This window comes from Melanotaenia boesemani, chromosome 23 (genome assembly GCF_017639745.1).
Source record: "Melanotaenia boesemani isolate fMelBoe1 chromosome 23, fMelBoe1.pri, whole genome shotgun sequence".
Taxonomy (NCBI): domain Eukaryota; kingdom Metazoa; phylum Chordata; class Actinopteri; order Atheriniformes; family Melanotaeniidae; genus Melanotaenia; species Melanotaenia boesemani.
Window position 1 is genome coordinate 13,238,906 of NC_055704.1, and position 26,016 is coordinate 13,264,921.

General features: G+C 38.3%; 3 protein-coding genes across 4 annotated transcripts; 1 reads left to right on the plus strand and 2 right to left on the minus strand.

Annotated features, from left to right (window-relative positions):
- Window positions 1–545: 545 nt before the first annotated feature.
- On the minus strand, window positions 546–14,722 carry tm7sf3 (transmembrane 7 superfamily member 3). The gene is made up of 12 exons (XM_041977095.1): window positions 14,471–14,722; window positions 11,444–11,598; window positions 7,001–7,151; window positions 6,626–6,746; window positions 5,081–5,252; window positions 4,778–4,955; window positions 4,598–4,684; window positions 4,174–4,254; window positions 3,896–4,048; window positions 3,710–3,810; window positions 1,805–1,967; window positions 546–1,719 (listed from the first exon to the last, which is right to left on the minus strand). The coding sequence occupies exons 1-12, from the start codon at window positions 14,541–14,543 to the stop codon at window positions 1,466–1,468; spliced, it is 1,689 nt and encodes a 562-aa protein (XP_041833029.1). The 5' UTR covers window positions 14,544–14,722; the 3' UTR covers window positions 546–1,465.
- Window positions 14,723–16,084: 1,362 nt separating this feature from the next.
- fgfr1op2 (FGFR1 oncogene partner 2) lies at window positions 16,085–20,669 on the minus strand. 2 transcript variants are annotated; one of them, XM_041977879.1, is made up of 6 exons: window positions 20,483–20,669; window positions 19,534–19,670; window positions 18,718–18,835; window positions 17,678–17,820; window positions 17,381–17,494; window positions 16,085–16,524 (listed from the first exon to the last, which is right to left on the minus strand). In XM_041977879.1, the coding sequence occupies exons 2-6, from the start codon at window positions 19,666–19,668 to the stop codon at window positions 16,387–16,389; spliced, it is 648 nt and encodes a 215-aa protein (XP_041833813.1). In that variant the 5' UTR covers window positions 19,669–19,670; window positions 20,483–20,669; the 3' UTR covers window positions 16,085–16,386. The 2 variants fall into 2 exon arrangements, with proteins under 2 accessions (XP_041833813.1, XP_041833812.1); XM_041977878.1 differs by having other exon boundaries at window positions 20,436–20,669.
- Window positions 20,670–20,709: 40 nt separating this feature from the next.
- med21 (mediator complex subunit 21) lies at window positions 20,710–25,291 on the plus strand. The gene is made up of 4 exons (XM_041977880.1): window positions 20,710–20,809; window positions 21,178–21,292; window positions 21,472–21,572; window positions 24,668–25,291. The coding sequence occupies exons 1-4, from the start codon at window positions 20,768–20,770 to the stop codon at window positions 24,845–24,847; spliced, it is 438 nt and encodes a 145-aa protein (XP_041833814.1). The 5' UTR covers window positions 20,710–20,767; the 3' UTR covers window positions 24,848–25,291.
- The last annotated feature ends 725 nt before the right edge of the window (window positions 25,292–26,016 follow it).

A 26,016-nucleotide genomic window follows, 5' to 3' on the forward strand; every position in this document is an offset into this window, starting at 1 on the left:
CATACACACACACACACAGCTGTTTGTCTACTCAGACATCATAGTAAAAAGCCACCATGTGTGTGGATCCACAGCAAGTAAATATAAAAGTAAGGTAAGAGGGCATTTCTAGTATTTTGGCTAAAATCTTGTCAAAAATGAGGATTTTTAGTTAAGATTCAATCTAAAGGTGGATCTAATGATCTAGCAGCAACGCCAGCATTTTATCAAAATATAAGCGTGCTGCACTAGCTGAGTTTTATTAAATGTTAAATATTGATTTATCAGTTATTCAGCAATCCAGTTTTTGTTACAATGTTACACAAACTTTCAATAATTTAAAATATTTAAAGTCTGATTTTGCTGTCTGGCACATCATGAGGACAAGAATTAATGACAGTTTTTGTAAATCAGATTAAATCTAAAAATCTGAACAGATGAGTTGCCATGGTGAGGTCAAGAAATTTGAACACTGATATCTCATTTTACAATTTAACATATTATTATTATTATTAAACACAATGATAAATTTACATCATTCAATCAAACTTGTATAAAAAAACAGGTCATGTTTCGCCTGTAGGCCGTTTATTTAATATCAAAACACATTCAACTACAATTTATCTAATTAAAATCTTAACTTTTAAAATCTCAAGACCAAAGAAGTCCACTCTACTTTAATAAAACTCCAACAGACATTTGGAGGGGGGGTTAAAAATCGAAGGCTTCATCTCTCTCTGGGTGCTTGTCAGTAGCCTAAAAGCTGCGTGTGAAACCCTGAGAAACGTCGAGGTACACCAGCTCAAGTTTCAACACATTCACATACAATTAGCTCCTTGACAGCAAGAGGAATTAAATATATTAAATTTCCGTGTGCAAAGTACAAAAACACTGACTGGATCGCTGAGTTTCAGTCCAGTCAAAACAAAACAAGCAAGACGTTGAAAAAAGAAGGCTAAAAATATGCTTAGTTTCATATTCAGATCAGATCATCACAAAGACCTCATCTTCTAAATGTTAGAGGATTCAGTAGATGTGAAGGCTCATCTTTAAGCTGGGCTACAAAGTGGTGATTAAATCATCTGTTTTGGCATTATAAAAAAAAAAAAAAAAAAGTGTAAAAATAATCCAAATCTGACAAGGTGAGACACCTTGCTGGGTAAAAAAACAAACAAAAAAAACAGTAGTGGTTTGTGATTTTAGTGCAAACAATAAGCAGAAGCGGCCGCACTTTCAGTCATTAACAAGTTCGGTTCTTCTCCACCGGTTTAACGTCATTCAAGTGTTTAATAAAAGTGGTGTTAGTTGACAGACTCTTCCTCTGAGGTGTGTATTGTCATTAATATCAATTATCCCAGAGTGCTTCATGAGGAAAGCCACTGCTGCCGTTTCCTTTCTAACTGGCAACCTGAGCATCACCCGGTCTAAAAAAAAATCCTCCATCAGGATCTCTCTGGTTGGGAGCGCATCTGTGGGTGCCATCGGTTTACAGGAGCAGCGGCGTGTGCTCTCCTGCCGGCTCCCTCCGCTGCACGAGCTGCCGCGCTCGTTCCACAATGCGGCTGGGCAGCGAGGGGAAGTGGTGGCTCGGGTCCAGGACGTTGGTCTTGCGGCGCTCGCGCTCCTGCAGCCACATGAGGTATGGGCTTGGGGGGAAGAATGGCCGGGAGCGCTCGCGGTAGAGCTGCAGGACAATGCCGCACACGCCCAGCACCACCCACATGGTGATCATGATGTAATCTGGTTGGAGGAGAGGACGGCGAGTTAAAACAAGCTGTTGGATTTACAACAGCGGGTATATGTTGGAGTTTGTATTTGAACTCACCGATGATTTGGAACGGCACGTCGGTGAACACCGCGCTGAAGTTGTTGTTGAGGAAGCGTTTGAGGATGTTCAGAGTGATGTAGGAGAGGCTGGTGTAAATGTAGGCGTTGACGGCGAGAATGACAGCGTATGCACCGACAACTCCGCATGTGGTGATGTTCCCCTGAAAAACACATTTACAAAGTTTTCAATTTGTTACAGAACACCAAAGTTTCAAAGCCTGAAGTCCAAACCAAAGTTACCCCTTCCCACACTGCTCATAAAACTCAAACTTTTTACTCTGTTAATGACCATGTCAGACATCTGTGTGACTTGTGGGAAGTTTCACATGTCTCAAACAAAGAATGAGCAGCCGCCTGACACAGACTGTCTAAGAAATGGTTGCGTCTGTTATTTTATCATCCACTGGTTTATTAGCTGCTGTTTTGTAGCTTTAACCACATTTGAGCAAGAAAGTGGGGCTAGAGAGTCCTCCTGGAAACCTGATGGCATAAAAATAAGTTATAGAGACCTAATATTAAGGCTCTTTGTTTCACTTCCAGCACCAAGTAGTAAAATTCCTGATCTTTACTCCGCTTTACTCCAGCTTCAAGCCATGCTGCATTCACTGATCCTCCAAGAAGGAAGCTTAAACTCTTCTGCTCGCTTTGTCCTTTGCTATTGGCAACTAATTCTCATCAGAACTAATAATACCTATGGTTTAAACATGATCTATTCTTCTAGCAGTGCTATGATTTATGTTCCTGTGTGTTGGAGCACAAGTAACTAAAAGCTGCTGAACTTGAACTGCTCATCCCTCCTTCCCTCCTTTAAAGAGAAAGGAGCTAAAACAAAATGTTTCAGACAGAAACAAGAGATTCTGCAGCAGTGCAAAGTTTGAGCAAAATAATGTTTATAATAATTAAAATACAGGTTTAACGTGTCAGTTATCAGTAAATCTCACTCTCTCTTTGAGAGGCTTCCCTCTAGGAGACCTAAAAGCAACCAGGAAATCAGACTATGCAACAGTTTCTTTACTCAGGTCATCTGGGAAATGAATAAATTTGATAAAAATGATTCATTTTGTTTGGTTGGCATAATTTCTTTTAACTAGCTGCCCTTTAAGGACATATCCAGCACCTTGTTTTTTTTCTTACATTAGTCATGTATTTTTAAGTGGGCACTTGTATTTTTCATTTGAATGATTTTGTACAATGTGTGAGTTTGTTTTGAGCAATAATGAAACGGAGAACAGTGGTAGTAGAACAGTAGTAGCTGAAGTGACTACTACACCTCAAGCATACAACTATAAACCTGTACTCAAACATTATATGTGCTCTTTAAATATGGTTTTAAAATAAACTTTTTATTATTTCAATTCACTGCTGAAAGCTTTTGAATGAAAAATGCTATGAAACAAGAGAACAGTTAAATATTTTCTTTTTCTGTGGCCAGAATTAATCTTACAAAAAGAGTTAAACTCCCAGTCCAGCTTCTGTGGGATCTGGGATCTAAGAACCAAGTGCCTTAAAATAAGAACAACGGGAAGTTTTACTGGGAATTTGAACTGCAACTGTTTGTTAGACCATGAAGTCTTGTGGCCTTATTTAGTTAAAAAAAAAAAAAAAAAGGCAATAATATGTTCCTAATATATTTGTGTTACATTAACTAGCCCTTTCTAGTCCTCATGCTAAGCTAATCATCTCTAGCTATACACCTGACAGAATGAAATCAGGGCTGAGTTGTTTTTTTTCTCTTTGTTTTTGCCAAAATAGCCAATTTATCCTTCAAAGTACAATCATTTTTGTTCAAATGTGATAAACGCTTTTAAACCGTGTGGTCTGCTGCTGACCACCAGAGGGCGCCAGCACAAAGGAGAATCAGAGACTGACATCTTGTTGTGGGTTGAGATAATAAGTCTCTTACCTCTCTGGGCCACCGCACGAAGAACGGAGGAATGACAATCATAATGCAGCAGAACGTCACCCAGAAAACCACATCTGAGTTCCTGAACACGTCAAGGTCACCTGAAGACAGACACAGAATGAACGCGTTTACCTCTTATTGAGTGAATATCACTGTTTCCTAAATGAAGGCTGATTGTCTCTGTACCAATTGGAGTGAAGAGCACAGTGGAGGCGACGAGGAAGCCGAGCATCAGGCCGACCACGATGACACAGGCCATGACGGAACCAAAGCGCCACCAGCTCATCACCAGGATAACTCCGCCCAACACGCCAACCACAGCAGACACAGCCAGGCGGACTGCAGAGAGAGACGCACAAACACCTCCGTTGATGGCTGAAATGTTCATTTTATCTACTAATGTGGAGCCTCAGAAGTCGGAGAGACTTCCTGTGGCTTTAGCTGTGTGAGAGGTAAAAGCTTACTGTTGTAGTCCAGTTCTGTGGTCCTCGTGATGAGAATGAAAAAGAAGAACGCCGCAAAGCTGAATCCCATGCAGAACAGCTCTGTGTGAGGAAGAGACAAATTCATTTCAACATGGCACATGAGGAAGACCACATGAGAGGCAGGGTCACTTTCTGGTAATTCATTTTACAAACACATACCGATGGACTCTGCATGAGACAGAAGATTTATAAAAACCCAGAGTGCATGTTATCAGGAATGCATGAGGAAGCTTGCAAACAACGTCTGGCCCTGCTGTTTTATTAGTGAACTAGAAGCTGCTCTTCAAAGAAAACATGTCCTAAAGAACTACAAAGTGCCTGAAATTCTGACTTGGTTAAAATGGCAAAAAAAATCTGCTTTTGCCCTTAAAAAAAAGCTATATTAATAAATAAAACTACTCACCACATTTGAAGAATCGATGGCCAAAGAAGCAGACAAACAGGCCTGCCAAGCCCGTGATGGTAAAAAAGATTTTTGTAGATATCTTTCCTGAGATATAAGATTGACTTCAATCAAAGCAAAGTACATAAAAAATGTGTTTTCTTTATTTTTTTCTATCAAGACATTTAAAAAAAAGCCTACCAAGAGTCTGACAGCCATCCATAGTGGACACGAAGCTGCAGGCGTAGGTGTGGACGGGCACGTAGGCGGCCGACGTGTTTAACACGGGATCTCTGACGATGACCGAGTAGATGACGCCCTGACCAGGGATGGAGTTGAAGACCATCATGCTCTTATCTGTGGACAGCAGCGTCATGACCTAAAGGCAGATGCATGATGAAACGTTAGCTTTGGTCAGTTTGTTGCTGCTGCTGTTAAACGTCCTTGTTACTGGATATCAGATGAGACATTAAACGGCTCATCATGAGCGGTCATGCCGTGTACCCGTCTGCCGCTCGTCGTCATGCCCTGTATGTCGGCCACGGCCTGAATTCCACTGAAGAGGCTGCGCTCCGATAGGTCGTTCTCAGGCAGGAAGTACTGGTAGACGTCATACTGCAGCCGCCAGCGGGTGTTGCTTTCTGTGGATTCGTCGCAGGCCGGAGGAGTTTGACCTCTGATGGAAAGCAGAGCACAGATCAGTTTTCTCCAGTCTGCTGAGCTGCAGCCTGTTTTGTGTAGTTTACTTGAGTGAGTGTTAGTAACAACCTTGTGTTTGAGCCAGCTTTGCAAACAAGAAATGGTTTAATATGAGAAGAGTCTTGAGCTTTGTGGGTAGTTAATTAAGCAGATCATAGCTTTGCTTATTTTGTGAACTTGAGTTACCCACAAATTACTATAAAAAGAGCTATAAAATGCTGAGTCATCAAGAGTCAGTTGCACTTATCTGCAAGACTTTATTGTTTTTGCACCAAAAGAATGTATTCAAAGACAATAAACAAAAAGTCTTGGATAAAGAAGCTCTAAGGTATTTGCTAAATAAACCTAGAACGCAAACCATTATAAACAAGATTAGACATCATATTCTGTCAATAGTCACCATCAGTTTGTGCAGTAATTTGTAAATTACATCTTACAGTGATGGAAATGTCAGATTTAAAGGAATATTTTAGTCTTTTTTGTTTTGTTATTAAGGGCTGTTGTGGGAAACGTCCTATAAACATTTCAATTTTCTGAATTAATAGGAAAAAAAAGGAAATATACTTTGCTACTGAGTGGAAAACAGGCAACTCAAAAAAATCAAATTAAATAAAATTCTAGTCTTGGGGGGATAGAGTTGAACACGGCTTCAAAAATGGAACAAGATGCCCGTATCTGAAATTATTATCTAAAATCTAACAATATAATTCAGAAAAAAAACTTATCTAGAAGTTTCTCTGGCATCATTGCTGTATTTTTACAACTCAGTTTCTCCAAATTTGAATGAGAATTGTACAGACAAACTTAATAAATTGCTTAATGTGTACACAGCACAACTGTATGCAGATTAGTTTATAGTAAAGATATGTCCACCATAGCACAAGCATAGAGATCAAACTAAAGACCTACTATAATGATGAATAAATCCAGTCAGACACGTTAAACAAGAAGAGTCACATCTGAAGTAAACTAATCTGCACCCAAAGACAGTTAAAGAAATTTGTATTAATCCAGCTGTATCTGCCATATTTAAACTGAGCCACTCGGTTTTCCAAAAAACACAAAACAGTAAAATTGTCTCAGATATGATTAGTTACTCAGTGGAAAGTAAGTAGTGAGCCGCCACGTAGCAGTTGTGACACAACATTGAGACATAGGATCAGATCAGGTCCGTACAGCTACTCGCTTAGCAGGAAATGCTTGTGTGTCATTGAACATGTGGTCCCTTCAGGGTGGCTTTGTGACACAAATGTGCAATAAAATATCAGTCCAGGCACGATGGGGTGATGAAAGGCCAGTTAGCCACCAAACAGGAAGTTGAGCAAGTGGTGCCAATCAGGAGCACATTACCTCTCATATCCTAAATTTGCAGGCGCGAACTGGATGGTGGTTTCATAGAGGTTGTAATGGATGTAGATGTTTGGATCCGTGTTCAGGTTAAACTCCATGTTACAGGCTCCAGGGACTGGGTCTGAAACCAGAGGCCATTATGGGATAATTCAGACGGACATCCACATACAATCAGTGCAGGTGCTCACTCAAGGTCTGCATGAGTTTTCACAAGCTAAAAATCTAAAATCAACAAACACTTCCTTCCCTGTTTGTGGTTAGATCTTCTTTGCTTTTGCAGAAATAGTTTTCATGACTTATGGTATGCAACTTCCTCATTTCAGACCCCTCAAACAAGTCAGAGTAGCAGCGTCCTGTAATAGCTTTAAGACTTACCAGAGCCGGAGTACGGGAGGATGACACCGGTGCCCGCCACGGTGTCGCCGCCAGGAGAAGACAGGAACAAGGAGAGCGACGACTGGTCAGGCAGGAGGGCCGACAGCAGCCCAGAGTCCACCGCCGTCAGAGACTGATCCTGACTTGGCATCTGAGCCAAACAGAGATAAGTTTATCAGCAAATGCACAATAACATACAAAAAGTGCACACAAAGATAAGAACACTGAGCATGTTTACAAAAGCTTATTTTATGAAGAACGTAGGAGACACTGTGAATGAGGAAAGTCATGAGCGGTCTTCTCTGAAGACTGAAACATCTGTGAAAATTTTCTATACAAATGTTGCAGACTTATTCCTTAGTCTGGTTATCAGTGAGGAAAAATCACATATCTAACCACTGATAACGAAGACATCGTTTATCATGTTAGTGTTGCTAATCGGCCAGGGTTTGAATCCACATGTGACTATTGTTATATAAGCTAATCAATCATGAGTCCTCAGTGTTTCAACCCTCCAATCTGACCACAGCAAGCCCTCGATCACATCCATAATTACAAACATCTCCCTTTTGATCAGTTGAATGTCATATCTAGACCGCTTTCTGTGTCTTTACGCTCATACTATGAAGATAAAATTAAAGAACGTCCAATTACAACAAAACAAGACTTTCTTTTCCTTTGTGTCACAAAGCTTCACTGTTGTCCAAAAACTGTTAAAAAAAAAACATTGTTTAAGGATAGTTTACTGAGAGTTTATGGAAATAGATTAATCTCAGGATACATTTTGAGACCTGCACAATACTGTGCAAAAATCCTGAGCGCCACCATCCAAATTCTTTACATTTTGCTTCCAAAGAGCTGGACGTTAATCCTTAAAGTAGTCTTAAGCAATAGTTCTCCAGACTTTCTGAAGGTCTTCACTAGTTTTTTTGGCTTCTTTTTTGTTCACTTTCAATCCAGCCCTTCTACCTGATCATTTTCATTTAAATTGAGATGGGACCTTTTGGGAAGACCAGAGAGCAGGGCATTACAATAATCTAATCTACTAGAAATAAAAGCATGCATCAGCACTTCCGTTTTGGTTAAGAGACTCAACACTGAAGAATGAGGAAGACATGTGGATGAGCCTGTGTTTCTTCTACACATATCAACCCATTTTCTTGGAAAAGAAAAAAGTCATCAGCAGAATGTCACAACTACAGATAATTTGTTCCAGTTTCTGGAGTTGCAGCTATACAAACGCCAAAGATAACAGAATTTGACAGGCATGAAATACTATTTGTGAACCTATAAGGTGATTCCCAAATAACTAGAAGCTGAATATGTAGTTTCTCTCTGTATGCTGTGCAGCATGGCCTTAAAATGTGAGGAAACTGGAAAAGTGGAAGAAGTGTCAGGGATAAAAAAAAAAACAGCAAATGAAAAGCATCTAAATGTGATGGTCTTAAAAAATAGGACAACAAGTCCTGCAAAGATCTGACAGAAGATCTGAGAGATGCATCCGTTCAGTTTATCCATCTACTGTCACTGAAGCCTCATCAGAAATGTTCTCTATGGAAGGATGAAAGTCAGAGGCAACAGGTCTGAAGGAGTGATGGATCCTCCTCACAGCTTGAACCTCAACATTACAGAAGCAGTGTGGGAAAATATTTGACAGAGAATTACTCAAAAATCGCCAACGTCCAAATAAAAGCTTTTAAGTGTCCTTCAAGAAGTGGGGAGAACTAATCCTGAAGACTAAATAAATTACAAGAAAGCTTGTCTAAGAAGAATCAGGCTGTGATGAAGACTAAAGTTGATCGAACCAAATATTGATTTTCAAACTTGTTTAAAAAAAAAAAAAAAAAAAAAAGTACAGTTGTCCCTCACCATACCGCGGTTCATCTTCTGTTTCGGAGATTTTCTTTTGAATGCAGGACTTTATATTTAAATGTGTAAATCCTGTTTAAACCATTCTATGTCCAAATTTTACTGTGTTTTGTTTCTTGATTGGCCAAAGGACTCTGTCCAGAATCAGTCTACTTCGTGTCTTGTGTTCTTTAACTGTGTTTCGTATCGATTCCTGATCACTATGAACTTCAGCGAGTTGCACAAGAGTGGGACCCCTTGATGTTCCGCTCATTACAGTTCTTCAGTGTCATAGAAAGTAACATGTCGGTGTATAAGAACATTATCACCAGAAAAAAAGGAGCGCCAGCGACTTCCCATAACTATGCTCTTCAATCTGAAAAAGACAGCAACACCCAGGCCTTCTGAGAAAAACGACGTTACAGATGAGGGTGGGGGCGCAGCGCCAGCAGAGAAGCTGAAATACATTTTATGGGGTGAGTAAGTATTAAGAAATTCATGTTGTTAAATATATGTAGGTTTTTGAGAGTGTATAAAGTGTGTGAGAATGTTGAAAATGTTCATTACAGTTTGGGAAAGGTCTATAAACATTCCGAGGAGGGACAATTAGGCCTTAACATGCACTTAAATTGTGAAAAATTAATAAGGTCGTCATTTCGCAATAAACAAGGGACCACTGTACTTCCATTTATGTTTACACATTTCAACAAATCCTTGCAACTAATTCACATTTTCTGGCTATAAAAAAGGAAATGATAGTTGTACTTTTTTTAAACTTTATCTGCAGGGAAAAATGAGCTGAATTACTCTTAATAAAAGATAAAGACTTTGGAGAGAAATTTACTCTGGGCACCACAGTGTCTACTGGATAAAAACCACAAAACACAACAGAGCATTGATCACGTAATGGACACATCATATGATATACACCAGTGATCAGTGGCTAAAAGTAAATAAGTGTACACATATTTAATCCTTAGCGTTGCTGAGGGCTGAAATGAGCAGAGAGGGGGACAACAGATTGTTTTTACTGTCATGTTGTTCAGCAAAACCCTGAAGGGAGGAGCTCTGAGACTGGTGACACTGCCATTCTGAGCCCACAAGTCTCAGTGTGACTTCTCTACTTGTATAATAACCCCATTGTGGCTGGGTGTTCAGGAAGATGATACAGGAGTGGGCAGAGATGCTCTGTTCGATGCGGTTCCCACTTTACGTGTCTAACGTGTCACAGAAGCAGAGTGATGTCAAATTGCTGCAAAGACGAGTTTCACCAACAGGAAACGGGTACAACGGTTGAAAGCAGAAGAAACTGACAGTCAGCACCAACAGCAAGGACTTAAACACAAAAAGGGATGTTGTTTACTACTTTCCTTAAAATTTAAAGGAAAAATGCAAACTGTCGAAATGCAACATATACACTTTCAATCTGTTTCTGCTCGTATGCTCACTTCCTCACTTTTCTTTCTTAGTAAGTTTGGTTTGTTGCTCCATGTTACCCTCTCATGCTCACTTGCGTCAACAGCCTCCTCCGCTTTGATGAGAAACCCCTTTTTAAGGTTTAAAAACCCCATTAATTACACAGATATGTTTTCTTTTGCTTTGCCGACCAAGAAAAACAAATAAAAACACTGAAACTGACCTGACCCGCATGTGCTGCTTGGAACCAAAATATTCGGTACCACTGAGACTTTTGGGACAAAATCCTGGCATTTATACCCCCCACCCCCCCTCCCGGACGCCCAGTCCCAGTCAGGACCTGTGGACTGTACATCAGCTGACTGCGACTTCTCTCAGAGGGTCAGACGACCTCTCTCACAAAGCCTCATTCATTAAGCAGCAGCTGAACTAACCGACTGCATCCACTATGAAACATGGCAGTAATTTCTCTGGAAAGTTTGCTTCTTTTCTTTTTCTTCTTACGGCGTCACACGACCCCAGCATTAACAGAATCATTCTGCTGAGAAAGTGGATAAATTGGGGAAAGTAAATGCATTTGTTTTGCTGATTTAAAATGATAATTAACCCCTCTAGCGCTTAACATCACAGAGCTTTCATCTCATCCCTTTGAATTAACTTACTGTTTTATTTTTAATGTAATAGCTACATAAATCCACTCCTGAAATTACAAAAAATCTTTCAGGCAAACTAATGGACAAACATAACAACCTGATCTTCAACAGAAGCAAAAACACTCATGTGACAATAAGCAAACAATGCATGACCTTTATTTCTTTGCATTTCATTCTATTAAGCTGTTTACTTAATTTGATGCTGCATGCATAAACGCAATAACTTGTTTTTAATATAGCATGTATAATCGTAAAGGCATGTCCAAACTTTCAAAGTAAAAATTTCAAACTGATTTGTTTTAATTAATGCATTTTCTTTTCTGTTGATGTTTGAAATCATATTAAAATATATTCCACTAAACAGGGACTTTGTAATGTTTTTTCCAACAGCATCATTAACAGTGAATGAATAAAAATGTTCCGTTGGTTGTCACAGGTGTAAAAACTGTAGACAGAAGATCTGTATTATCTTCTGATTAGGCGTGTCAGATTTTTTGAGTACTAGTGGAAGAGCTGATGTTCTCACCCTCGTGTAGGAGAGCGTGGCGTTGCGGTACAGCGTGTGGAACTGCAGAGTGATGAAGGCGATCTCCACAGGGATCCTGGACACCATGAGCTGCACTGTCTCATTCTGTGAGACGTTCACGTTCTGGAACGTCCCCGGCAGGAAAATCACCCGGTCTGAGAGGGAAACGGAAGAAATAAATTGTTTTTTTTATGTCATATGACTGTGCTGTAGTAAAATATTTAGAAACGACTCTGCTGCAGAGTCACTATATGTCCTGGGCTTTATAAGCTCTGTATGACAGCTGAGCACAAACGAAAGAGTCACTTTATGGAAAACCAGAATCAACCTGGCAGCATCTCTAATGCTCATCCAGTAGTGTGTGCAGAGGCAGGCTGGGGTTAAACTCTAAAATGTTGTAACAGGATTGGTTCATTTTCAGCTCCTGATCCAATCTCAAGCACAACTCAACTTCTAAACGTTGTTTTTTTCTTTTTTTTTTCCATATGTTGCTGTAGTGGTGTTCAATGTAACACAGTTATTGTCCATGGCTAATCAGCGTATCAATGAAGGCCTGAATTACTGAAGCCATTTTTCACCATGTAATTGATTGTTTCATGCTAACTTTGAATAAACAAATGGAGGATTGCAGATTGACGAACAGGTTTATCCAGTAAAGTAGGTAACAGCAGCCCAGACATGCTGCGTTCAGGGTCATTATGAAACACTTGTGTTTTGTTTTTGCATTCAATGTTTTCATTTTCATTGTGTTGTTTAAGTTTTACAACTGCAATATTACACACACACACAAAAAAAACAAAAACGGTTTTATACCTTGGTGGAGGTATTCGTCTCAGACATTTTTCCCATTGCAAACAGACCCTGTAAATCTAACATTTGGGAGTTTGTTGGAACATTTATAGCCAAATTATAGTTTTTTGGTAAGTAAATACATATCAGGTGAAAGAGTTATCTGCCATCTCAGTTTGATTGATAAAAACTCAAGTTGGGAAACACAAACAAATAAAGCAACAACAACTACAATTTCCCAGCAGTCGCTGCAGTATTACCACATCACATCTTGATTTTTCCTGCTGAGACTCAAGAAGTAGATTTAAGAAGTTTGTTTTCTTGTCACTCACGACAGGAAAAAACAAACTGGAGATGATCACAGTAGTATTGTGTTAATTGGGTCTTACGGGGAAAAAAACACTGAATGTGTGCTCATTAAACTCAACCATTTGTTAAGCTGCTTAAAGTGCAGTGATTTCTAAACTACAAAGGGGGTTTTGCTGGACTGACACCTATTGTGTAATGCAGTCAATTTCAACATGTCAGCTGCTTATTTAAAATGTATGATTAAAAAAAATCATGTGAAAACTGTTCATCTATAAATCTATTATTGTGAAGTTATAAAACCCTTGTAGATCAAGATCAAGCAAGCTTGTCTGCTGATTGTCTGCTTACATCACTGTCAAGTGTCCCTCTCAGGCGCTTTTCTATTTCCATATTTTGGTAATAATCAATTAATTAGGTGGAACATGCAGAGTCTTATGCAGGACCAGGACCGCCTGAAGTAATCATGCAGCAGCAATGATTCGGTGGTTAGATCCTACAAGCACATGCAACTTGACCAGAGAAATATATTTATCAATAATATACATTGCATTTCTGTTGCAAAATGTTTCACATCTTATCATGCGGTACACAACCTTATCAGTGCCCTACTCTTCGAGTTCATATGTGAGACTAAACTACCCTAGTTGGCTATCACTGAATGATCAGTCTGAATGATTTCATCCAGTCTCAAAGTTTAAACGCTGCTTTTTGCTGCTTCTAATGCTGAAGCATGCACGTGCAATTCTTAATCCTATTCAGAATATTATGACAAATACTGTGCTGACTGAGTCAGGATGTGTAAACCTTTTTTAAGTTGTATATTGTTGTGTAAAAGGTCATTGTTGCTCTCACAGCGGAAGAATGCAAAGTATGAGAGCTAATGCTCTGTGGACGTGTTGAGGGCTGCACATGTTGCTTAATCTAGACTGTTTAAGGGTCGGATTCCACCTAAGGACTGACCTACTGCCTTGATTTTTTCTTCTTTTTTTGCCTGATAAGTGAATACAAATGACAAATGTGCAGCACAGATAGAAATCCCAGTCTAGAGTGAATCGTGGGACCGATTTCCTGTTATTCTCCTAACAATTCTATTCAGGCTTAGTTGCTTTACTTTTGTCACAGTCACAGTGTGCTTTGTCAGAGCTGTACTGACATGCATTAAACATGTTACCTAAACCTTCCATCTGACTTTTTCCAAACGAACAAATATAGGATTTTTTTTAAGTGAAAGGAAAAAAAATGTAAAGAAGGGGGTCAATCAAGAAGATTTAAGAACAAACTCATAATGCTGGTATTTGGAGGCAGTACTAGACAGACTATTGATTGGCCAAACAGAATAATCACTCCACGATCACATTTCACAACAAACACCATTTGTTTTGAGTCTAAGCTCGGAGAATTCAGTACACTCTGCAACATCAACTTTAATATAACTATTCCACTTGAATATAATAACCCAATATTGTACTTTTACAGTGTGAATTCCTCTGAGTGCACAAACTGCTAACATCCTGCAACATACTGAGTAATATTTAACTACATTATAACAGCAATGTTTTGAAAAATATTTTGCTTTTTGTTGTTCCACCCTACACCTCTAATAGTTGTGTTGGTGAACGATAGAAAACCTAAACAATTTCACACAATACACACACATGTCTGAATAAAGATTTGGGGTTCAATAGTGAAAAATATTAGTAGAGACCATTTACCATTATTATGTTTTGTTTGCTAGCTGAAGCTACTCAAGGGGGGCTCCAGAAATCACACACCAACCAACCGCGTATTTGTCTTACAAACTTAGCTGATAGACGACAATGTTTTTTTTTCTTTTAAATCAGTTTTACATTTGTAGTAGGCTAATTAGTGAAAAAATACAACTAAAATGTAAAACTAAATCTATTAGCTAGCTCTAGTCACGATACTCACTTTCGACTTGAGCTTGAACTTTGAACAAGAAGAGAAGAAACACCAGCAACGGGCACCAAATCCAGCGAGACATTTTATCTGCTTCGCTATCCCTTAACAGAACTCTTCAATCTCCAGTCACTGAAAATTACTGGGAACCTTGCGGTCGCCTGTGATTTAGTCCCAGCAACCATAAAAGCGTCATGCTGGACTACAGTTAAAGGTTTCGTGGGACGCAAATCTGTCTTGCTTCTCTTCTTCTGCCGCTCTGCCTGCTGAACTGTGTTCTCGTAAAAGATCTCGTTCTAAATCCCGCGATATCTCAACCACCCCATTCGTTTTCCAGTTCGTACGGGGCATCCACCATGATTCTTTACAAGTGTCTTACTTAAAATGAGATGATCATGTTTGTTTGTCTTCATTATTATTTGTTAGAATTTTGTTGTTACTCATATTCTCTTCGACTTTGAAAAGAAAAACCATAATGCTGGAAAAACACTTTCAAGCACTACCATTCCTGTATCTTCATAGCAGCACATGTCAAACACAGAAAAGAAAAGAAGAAGAAAAAAAAAAAAACACATTATTGTCAATTTAATTTTATTAATTTATCAAATGTAAGTATTTTCTCCTCACATCAGCAAAACATTAGTTGCTGCCCATCAACAAAGGAAGAGTTATGAAGCCGTTTCCAGACAATTTGGAGTCCAGGACTTATTCATTCTACAAATTAAGCTGATACACAGTTCTGGTTTTATCAGTTTTACAAGTTCAGGCTAATTAACAAAAAATAAATGATGAAAGAAATGAGAAAAAGGTGTAAAACTAAATCTTCTAACTCCAGCCACTCACTTTCCACCTGAGCTTGAATTAAAAGATTTAACTGTGGTTTGTTTGGAAGGGTTGCAGAAGAAAGCTTCTTCTCTCTAAAAAAGAATATGACACCACAGCTCAAGGTGGCCAAGACACATCTAAGAAATGTCCTTTGGACAGTAGGGACCAAAGTGGAGGTGTTTGCTCACACTGTTCAGCACTAAATCTGGTGAAAACCAAACACAGCGTATGATCACTAACATTTCATGTCAACTGTGAGCATAGCAGCAGAGAGGTGATGATTTGGGCTTGTTTTGCAGCCACATGACCTGGACACCTTGCATTTATTGAATTAACCATGAATTCCTCTGTATACCAAAGTATTGTGGGGTTTGAGGCCATCTGTCCGACAGCTAAGGCTTAGCTGAAACTAGGATCATGTGACATGATCCTAAACACAGCAGCAAATTTACAAAAGAACTACTGAAAAGGAAAAGAATTAGAGTTGTAATGACAAAGTCCAAATGTCCGTCTGATTAAAATGCTGATTGTTCAGACCTTCTAAAAATATGAACTTTTTTCATCTCATAATATGCAAAAACCAAGTATGAAATGTTTTTTCTTCACTTTTTTGGCCCAAGTAATGAAAGAAATAAATGTTTGTTGACAAGTTGATACTGTTTCCATTCCTGTTTTTAAGCTATTGTTGACAATACATGCAACTACTAAAACAGTAGTGAAAGTGAGAAGTTTCTTACCCACACCATCAGAACCAGAAACATGCAACATTTGAAAATGAAATCAATGAGAACACTGCAAAGATAACCTCATAATCACAGATTTATTTTAAACCAAGTCCTTCTTTCACTCATTCTTTTTTAAACCCACACAGGCACCACAGGTTCATGCACACTGGCAAAATAAGCAAACATTACCAAAATACAAACAAAAACATGAGGAGGTTGTGAGGAGGGGATTTGGCTCTAGGGCAACATGCTGTCAGACAATTCGTCTGAAAAGTCTGTGGGATGAAAGCTGAGGTTGGTGTGTGACAACAGATTGTACACTTTGTACACTGTAGTGGCAGCAGTGGGGGGTGAAGGGGAGGGAGGGCAGATTGGACTTTAGGTTTTCCGTAAGCTAACATCAGCACTGGTCAGTAGTGGTGACAGTGATGTGCTCTCTGATTGGTCCTCTCCCTTAAGAACGAGGAATGCCTCGCGACTGATTCCCAGCAGCTCTCTGAGTCCACTGTTTTCCAGCTGAAATACAGGGGGAAAAAAAAAAAAAAACACACTTTCACACACTACCAACAAAACTGCTGATTATCACCAACAACATATTGTTTACAGTTTGAGTTAGAACAAACATTTGCTGTTAGAAGTGTTTAAAAATTAGTCTAAAACCCTCTATTTTCCACATCCATGTTAACAGGACATCCCAGTTCACATCAGAACACAGATTTTTTCATCCCAAAGCTAATCTGCATTTCATTATCTTAATTTAACCGCACAAAGCCAAAGTGTCACAGAGAAGCCGTTTACATCAGATTAACAACATGCATTTGTCACTTTCTGCTTTATATGAACATAAATGTACGTGATTTAGGCTGTATGTTTATCTATGGAGGGCAACAATCATGCAAAAAATACATTTCAGATTATATTAGTAACAGTATTTTGTAGAAATCAGACAAAAAGAAAGCTAGCTCAAGTTTCTGTAAATGGTGGCACTGCTATTATTCCATGCACAAATGTCAGAAAAAAGCCTTAAGAGTTACCTTACAGCCTGCACTACATCTATGAGCTGAAAGTCATGTTTTATGCTGCATTCTCCTCCCATATCCTTCTTGAGATGCTCCAACATTAACATGTCCCATGTTATATTAAAACACTAGCTCTGATTAACATTACTCTGCACTGCTCAGTTCTACACATTCAGGACAAGGAATTCATAGCTTTTGCAGGAAAGGACCCAAAAATGTTGATGTTACTGCAAATAATAATTCACTTTAGAGTTTGTTGCCTTCTGTGGCATAATAGTTGAAAAAAAGGGGGCTTGGTAAGGTTTGGGATGTTTAAAACAGCTTGTACAGCAAGGTTTCGTGTTCATTTTTACCTCCAGCTGTTTAATCCTCTCCTCATCTTCACATATCCGCCCCTCATCCACCTCGATTGCCTTTCGCATGACAGAGGCCATCTCATTGATCTTGTCTATGTGCGCTTGCATTTCCTACAAAGACAGAAAGCGAATAAAAGACAACAAACGTCCTGTAAGTATATAAATATTTTTTCATCTAAGTGTTCTTATGAATTAATTAAAGTTTACGTAAGTTATTTTTAAGTGAAGAATTTGTGTTATTTAGTTTAAATGTAGAGGAAATCTTAGAAAAGAGTTTAAGTGGATTTCACTGACAGTGGTGTGCTGTTCCTTCAGCTGGGTGACGATGGCCGGGTCGTCCCGCTTGCTGGCCATAAGAAGCCTAAAGACTTGTTCCCTGTATTTGGTCATGATGAGTTCTAACGCAGACTGGTGCTCCTCCAATGACGTTCGGAGCTCTGCAGGAAGAGAGAGAGCACATGTTTATTCCTTTATATTTGTTTCCCAGAGATATACAACATAGGAGAAAAGGATCTGTCAGATCCGCTGTAAGATCCCCCCCAAAAAAACTCTCTTTCATTTATCAGAAAAAGTGTTTCTACAGTGTACTCCAGATTACTTTTGGATCATCTCCTGGTGCTGGCAGCTGTACCTAATGTTTTACATATACTTTCTTAGAAGTCCAGTTTACTTGCAAACATTCGGGAAACCACATGATCTTCCATGTTATTTCCACAAGCTACAATGGCCAATGAAAGTGACTGCTGCAAGAAAGCACATGGCCCTCTTCCACTGTGCAGGAAACAGAGCTTGTTCGGTGTAAGGCCTATTGGTGTAATTCCCAGGAGCAACAGGACAGATGCAGAGCTTTAGAGGTGGTCTCACAGCTGCTTTGTTTCTGTTGCTGCAGAAATTAAAAGAGAAGCAGCAGACTTTCAGTTAATGATACATCCTCTTGAGTTCTATGGAATATTTTTTTTACTAAAACAGGGAGAGTGGGAAAACATCCTGACAGCTGCTTGCAGCTGGAGGTAAATCAGGCCAGTAGGGGTTCTTTAATCTAGCTCTGGAAACATTCCTTTTTGGACTGCTGAACTGTTGTGGATCAAAACTTCCTGGACCACCTCTGAATGTGACTTGGGTGAATGAATACAAGTGTAGTCACATTTGTACTTAGCGCTGCCGACTTGTGATTGGATCATTCAGGATGCTTGTTAGCACCAGGTCTGAACAGCTCCTTTGGTAGTGAACAGTAGAAATCTGCCACATAAACCACATGATTGATTTGTGTCTGCTTTAAAACTGGACCAAAAATTAACCTCAATCAAAGTAAACATTAAAGGGTGATAGCATACCTTTGTTTTCCTGCTGGAGCTCTCGGATCTGACGATTTTCCTGCTGGATTCCCATGACCAGACTGGAACGAGGCCGATGCCGTGCAACTTCATTCAGTTTATCAATCTCCTCCTGATACTACAATCATAAAACGACCACAGCAGCTTTCAATACACAAATGTAAGGCTTCCACACACTGTTAGTCTTTAAATAATTTCTTGTTTAAGGCTGAATTTTTAGAAATTCCTCTCAAAAGTAACTACTTTCTAAGTAACTAATGTCTGTAGAGTTTTTGTGTAGTTATTTCTAATCTGGCTAAACAAATTCTAAACCTTCACTCAGGAAATTACAGGTACCACAACCATAAGAAGTACTGCACTTAGTTTTTAAGTATATAAAGGCAGATGCATCAAGGGCCAGAGTCTCAAAGAAGCTGAACAGAATGATGAGGAAGGATCTGTGCTGGGTACTGCTCTTACATTCCTGAAGAGGAATGTTGTAAAATATGTTCAACATAATGGGACAATGCTGCACAGCTTCAACAAAACATAGTGATCAAACACAGTCTTAAGTAAAAGGTTTCTTTAGCCCTACTGTTAAAAAAAAACATTAACACTAGGCAAAATTTAAGACTAATAACTATTATTGATTCTTTATGATTTCCCTTTTTAAGGTTTTGATAATGTACTATTCAATTTAGTAAGTGTAAAAATGTCCCACAGCTTTTTGATAAAACACTGCCCCCCAGTGGCAATAAACATCCTACTAAGTGTTAAAACATTATAAAAACATTTATTAAAGCAGTCCATCAGCACCAAAATCATGTCACAGTGTACCTGTTTCATGGCTTCCACCCGCTTGTTGAGAGAGCTTGTCTGCTCGATTAACATCTCAGCTGCGTTGTCATGGTTACGAAGTCTCTCCACTAGTGATTTGGCATCTGCCAGGACCTTCTCTAAACTACAATTCATACCTGAGTGGATGAATGTCATTGTTAGCACAAACTTTGGGAAAATGTTAAGACAAAAGAATTTTAAAAATGTATGGGCTTTTCGTTTGAAAGATGAATAACTCCCTGTTGGTCAATAGACATTTCTTTAAGATGAAAGTGATGAAAATGAAAGATGAAAATAAAGCAAGGCTTTAAAGACAGCTCCTGCTTCTTATTCGATTGAAACTTAACTCTTGCTTTTAAATTTAATTAGGGTTTTATCTAAGGTAATCAATTAGGATTAAACATTATGACTTCTCAAGCAATCTAACTACTTTCTAACCTCTTGTGAAGTGAAGAGTAATACAATCAGAGGCTGAAAATGCCCACGTGTAAAATAAAATTAAAAGCCTAGGCTTTTCAGCATGCTATCCAAAAACTTACTGTATTTAGATTGTCTATACCCCTACATTCCTCTTACCCAGGATACCTGGGATTGCAAGCTATTACCTAATTTGTTCATGCTAACCATACCCAATTGTGAGAGATAAACTTACTAAGTCATATTAAAAACAATTAAATTATTTTAAATAACGCACAAGTATGTTCTAACCGAGTTAAATGACATTATTTTAGGGAAACTAACATGTCTCTGCTAATTTATTAGCTTGCTAATCACAGTAAAGCAGCCATGCAAATCCACTTATGGGCTTATACCACAGACGAGTTCGTGTATATAATCAACAGTCATCAAAAACAGTTCTGCCTATTTTAAATTAGACAATGACTAAAATAATACTGTCGTACCTGGAGAGTTCAAAGTGCAAGACATTGGAATTTAGATAGCTTCTTACTTCCTGTTGATGTCTGGTAGCTAACATGAGCTACAAGCTAAGGTTGATCTCAGTTAGAAATTCTGGCGTAGCTCCATTCCTTTATGACTCCCAGTGAAATGTCAGAAAATAGAGAAAAAAATCATTTAAATACAGTCCTCCGTAGTTGTGAAGTTAGCCGTGGTGTCAACAGCAACTGCTAACGATAACTCAAAGCTTCCAAAATACCGCTGAGTTCTGCGAGACTTTATGTTTGTAATCTCGCGACGATGATAGCGGAATTTCCTGTAAGTTAAAAAAAAAATCATGGCGGACCGGCTAACCCAACTTCAAGATGCTGTCAATTCGGTATGACAAACGTTGAACATTTAACTAGAATGAAATGCAAAGTATCATGTTTTTCGTTATATAACGTGCAACACGAAGGCTGTAGCTACTTTCAAGACAGTAGTAGTCACGGTTAACATTGTTCATCACTGTGTTGCTAAGAAAGCTAACTAACAACGTTAGCTAACATCCAAGTGCACGAATGTGAGCACGAATTTACGTTAGAGTAAGAAACATTTATTACGAGAGTTACAATGGTCAACATTGTAGTGTCAAAGTGGTGCTCGAAGCTTTAAAGTTACTTTGATTGTGTTGAATATTTAGCAACTTGATACACGACTGCATTGTCAGTAGCCTATTCACCTAATTGTTTTCCTTCGTTTTTCTAGCTTGCCGATCAGTTCTGTAATGCAATAGGTGTTCTGCAACAATGTGCGCCACCTGCATCCTTTAGTAACATCCAGACGACTATCAACAAGGATCAGCCAGCAAATCCAACCGAAGGTCTGTTTGGTTTTTAAATGAAGTTATTTTTCTTTGCGCTAATATTAGCGCTTGGTATTCATTTTTTTCTTCTTTTGGCTAACTCTAGTATTTATTTAGCAATATTTATTTAGCATACGTAACTTAATTGTTATGCGATTATATCCAACATGATTTTTTTTTTTTTTATCTTTGACTAGAATACGCCCAGCTGTTTGCAGCTCTCATAGCCAGGACAGCCAAAGATGTGGATGTACTAATCGACTCTTTGCCCAGTGAAGAGTCCACAGCAGCTTTGCAGGTCAGTACATTCATGTTCACAACATGCATTTCAGTTACAAATTATATGCTTGAAGGTAGAGATGGGACATTTGACACTGAGACTCAAAAGACCTGTTTCATTCTATTGAAGCAGATTGGTTTGAAACACTGTGTTGAGGCTTGTATGAAATTTGTGTTCACATGGCCAAAGATGTTGGAGGCCTCATACATCCAAATTAATCACCACAAGTGAGATTACAAATTTAAGTCTTTGGTACTTTTTCATTTGTTGTGAGAGATCTTTAACCCTTTATTGGGCAAATGATCATATTTGTACACTTAATTGGACATACAAAATGCCTCTGCATGCTAGTCCATTTAATCATAAAACCACACTTAGTTCTTCACACCAATCATCAAAGAACAGGCTACATCCCAGCTACTTCATTGAGATTGGTCTTTAACATAAAAATGTGAGAAAACTGACAAGTTTAAAGTCTTGTGGTAATCTACCAATATTATAATAACACTGTTTTCCATGGTTAAAAATGTAAATTTCCAAGTATTTTAATAAGTGCCCGATAAAGAGTTAATAATGATGTAGAATTTTAATAAAACAATCCCATGTATGGGAACATTTTGACCTTGTGTCACCCACAAAGGTGTTTTATAATATATGGTTTTGCTAATTGTTTCCGAGCAACCATTATGAGGAATAAGCGGTTGAATGAAATGAATGAATGGTATAATAAAAACTGATCATGTTTTTAGCAGTTTCTGACAAATATGGCTGTTTAGTCTACCAATCATTAAAGTTATATCCTGTAATAAAAGGGTCATACCTCCAAAACACTAATGCTCAAATGCCTATCATCACACTTCACAGCATAAACCTCTCATATCAATCTAAATTATGTTTCAAGTAATCATAAGTAGTGACCGAACAACACATTTACACATTTTAATAGTAAATTCAAATTTAAAAATTTAAGATTTTCATAACTGGACAGTAATTCTTGAAATAAAAATGTGAGTTTTTCCAGACTGAATTTATTGCTTTTGTGTTGGAAAGAGAATAAACTAAATAAATTAAGCGAATCATTTGGAAGTTTGAGGCTACTGTAACTGCAGCTGTCTTTGAAGCTTCAAAGTTTTTTCTGAAACAATTAGGAAGGAGTCTCAAAAGCTTCACAAGGCTTCATCTCCCCATCTCTACTTAAGGGAAGTGGCCAAAATTTGTGTACACTTGTTAGCATTTCTAGCTTTCAGGCAGCAGGGGGAGCCAGCTGAATGCCCATGTTGCTCCTTTTTTTTTGGCCAGTGTTAGATCGTACAGGGTGCTGCTGTCTCAATTTCCTTCCCTGGAAATAGAAGGATATATGAGATCAAACACAAATGACCCCTTCAGAATATCTGGGTGAAAATTATTCATATGAGTGCTTGGTCAATATATTTATGGAATGACTGTCAAGATAGTTAAATAAATCAAGTAAGCGTCACAACTCAAGTTTGTTTGAGCTCTATTTTTGCTATCAGACATAACCTTCTTAAGTCAGTTTATAGATTACGTCAACTATACAAGAAAATTAGGAATCTTTAATGCATATGAACAGTAATGTGCAAAGCTACATGTGACCGTGTCTTCTACAAATGTTTACAAATGATCTCCCCCCTTTTTTTTTTATTAATTAAACATGAATCTGGCTTAAGATCTTTATGATAAGCTAAAATAAATGCCCAGTCTTTATTTAGTGTAAGCCTAAATAAATGTCTCCTACACTGACTCAGCATATTGTTAGCGTCACGTGGACGTCAAAATTTCTAAATCGAACCTGCATTGCTCCAGAAGCACAGCAGTGATAGGCTACTCTCCTGCCAGGCATCTGCTCTGCATGTGAACACAGCATGCAGAGTGCAGCCACAGGGAGAGAGGTTGTCTATTAAACTTCATTAGTTAATCCTACAGGCAAGATAAACTTTGATAGGTTCCGACAAGCTTATTATGTGTGGTAGCTGCTGATAAGTCGCTTTAGTTTTTACAAATTGAATAGACATTCCAATAAAGATATTGATGATGACCAGCAAACGTGATGCTATGTAATGTTAATTGGTTCCTAATGCTACCGTAGGCTAATAAAGTTGACACTAGTTAGCTTAAACAACGTAGTCTATCATCTACACACCGTATTATGTTAACTATTGGTTGCAGTTTCAGAAGAACCTGTTAAAATATTTTTCGAAAATGCGAAAGGCAACCAAGGAAGAGAGCTCTGGTCAGGTAATGTCATTGATGTCACACGGTGCATGCAAGATTCCTGAATGATGTCAAATACTTTAATACTAGACTTTTGATAGCCTATTCACAAACTTGAACAGCAACTGGTATGTGACATTCAATTAAGTAATGTTTGACAGGCAGGAGTTGCCCAAGGGTTAGGTGCAGGACAGTGTGACACAGGTGAGGTAGAGGAAGCATGGGAGTCAAGTGGAGGAGCAGAGGAGGCAAGTGGCGTAGGGAACAATGAACTAAAAGACCAACAGCCTGACACATTTAACTTTATAGATGTACATATTGGTGAATCATAATTTGTTGTTTAAAGTGCCTGATGTTTGATTGGTCTGTGTTTAATAATAAAAGAAAACATTGACATCAGTTACAGGAAGAGTGATATTCAGAATTGGTGTGGCTGATCTGTGTTAATAATAAAACACCAGTTACAGTGGTATTCGTTATTGGTATGTGACTGCAGCACTAAATCCACTGCCCTTCTAGTCTGTTTGCCTGATATATAGCATTAATTTGACCCTTGTGAAAATGGAGTGCCATTTTTCACTCGACCACAGGATGTGACTTCAAGCATGGTTGCTTAAATATTTGGCAGGCTCACTGGACATTTGGGTGTCCTCTGGATTTCCTGAACTTAACAAGAAGCACAAATTTGATCAAATGTGCTTAGTACTTTCAGAGATTGAATATTTAAATAATAAAAGTATTAAGTTATTCCAGCAGGTTGAATTGGATCCAATTCCATGAATTTAAAGGGAGACTGCATTTTTGTATGAGCTTTTTAACATTGTTTAAAAAAAGCTAAACAAAACACATGATAGAAATGAGTGTCTGTGATGTCTTACTAGGCGGCGAGTCTGCGGCAGCTGGAGGAGGAGAACCACGAAGCAGCAGCTCATCTGGAGGAAGTGGTTTACCGCGGCGATATGCTTCTAGAAAAGATCCAGAATGCTCTGGCCGACATCGCTCAGTCTCAACTCCGCACTCGCAACGGAGCTCCCAGCCAACCATCACCATCGGAGTCATGACCCACAGGAGCTTTGGAAACTTTTCATTCATATTTTGATTCTTGTTCTTCACCAAATGGAGGTCTCATATCTGTTAAACACAGTTTCTGTGCAAAAAACACTAGACATTTTTTAAAGATGAAACAAAGGGGAGGATTTAACAGCACTAGATTTGTACCTAATATTTTCCATGACACCAAGTTCAGGAAAGTAACTTCTTGTGTTCTATGTATATTATCTTTTTTTTTTATCTATATATATATATATTTGAAAGTACTGTTCCCTCTTCAGTCTGATTTAAAAGTGACTCCACTCAGCCCTCTATGAGCCAATAAACACAAAAAAGGGCTTGGATTTTCCCCATCCCAACTCATACCTTAATGTCATGCCTGTGTTGATATTTGTTCATTTTGAATTATTATTTTTGTACTTGTCTGTAATAAATGAGGAATTCCTTCCATGGAAGTCTTGAGTTTTGTCTTTCTTTACAATCAAAACTCGTTTGTATTCTGTTTCATAATGCATTAAATGTTAGTGTGTGACAGGTCTGGAGTGCAGACCAGCCAACTCAGAGTCTTGCTTCATAAATTAGCCGGACCTTTTCTGGAAATTCTATTATTTGATTGGCACCCAATTTCTCCAAAACTCTCACAAACTATTTGGTGTCAACAGTGCCTTTATGATGTGCAAGTAACCCATCCCACATGGACTGTAGCCTCTGGTATCAGAAAAAATCTGTATTCTAATACAACAGAAAATAGTTTACTTTTATGTTTCATGTTTAATTACTTTTCAACAGTTTTAAAGCAACAAATACGGTAATAACATTAATAAAAGTGCAATCAAAACTCTTATTTGCTTGCAGACATTATGAACCCAACGCATTTCATGTTTTATTTCATATTAACAAATTTTTTTATTTCAAGCCTAAAACACAAAAAATGTAAATAAGTACATCAGATTAAGTTATCTAAGACTGTTGGGGTCAATATGTGACTAATAATGATTTAGTACAAAAATCAGCTTCCAAATGTAACAGGATGTCAGCACACACAACTCAACTACTTTCGGTTTTAACTTGGGTGTGCCACCTAATAAAGAACTTGGGCTGTATTTATAAGTATGTGTCAATAGGAGTACAAGCAGCCTTAGATATTTAATGTGCATTTAATCCTTTTTTTTATTTTTGT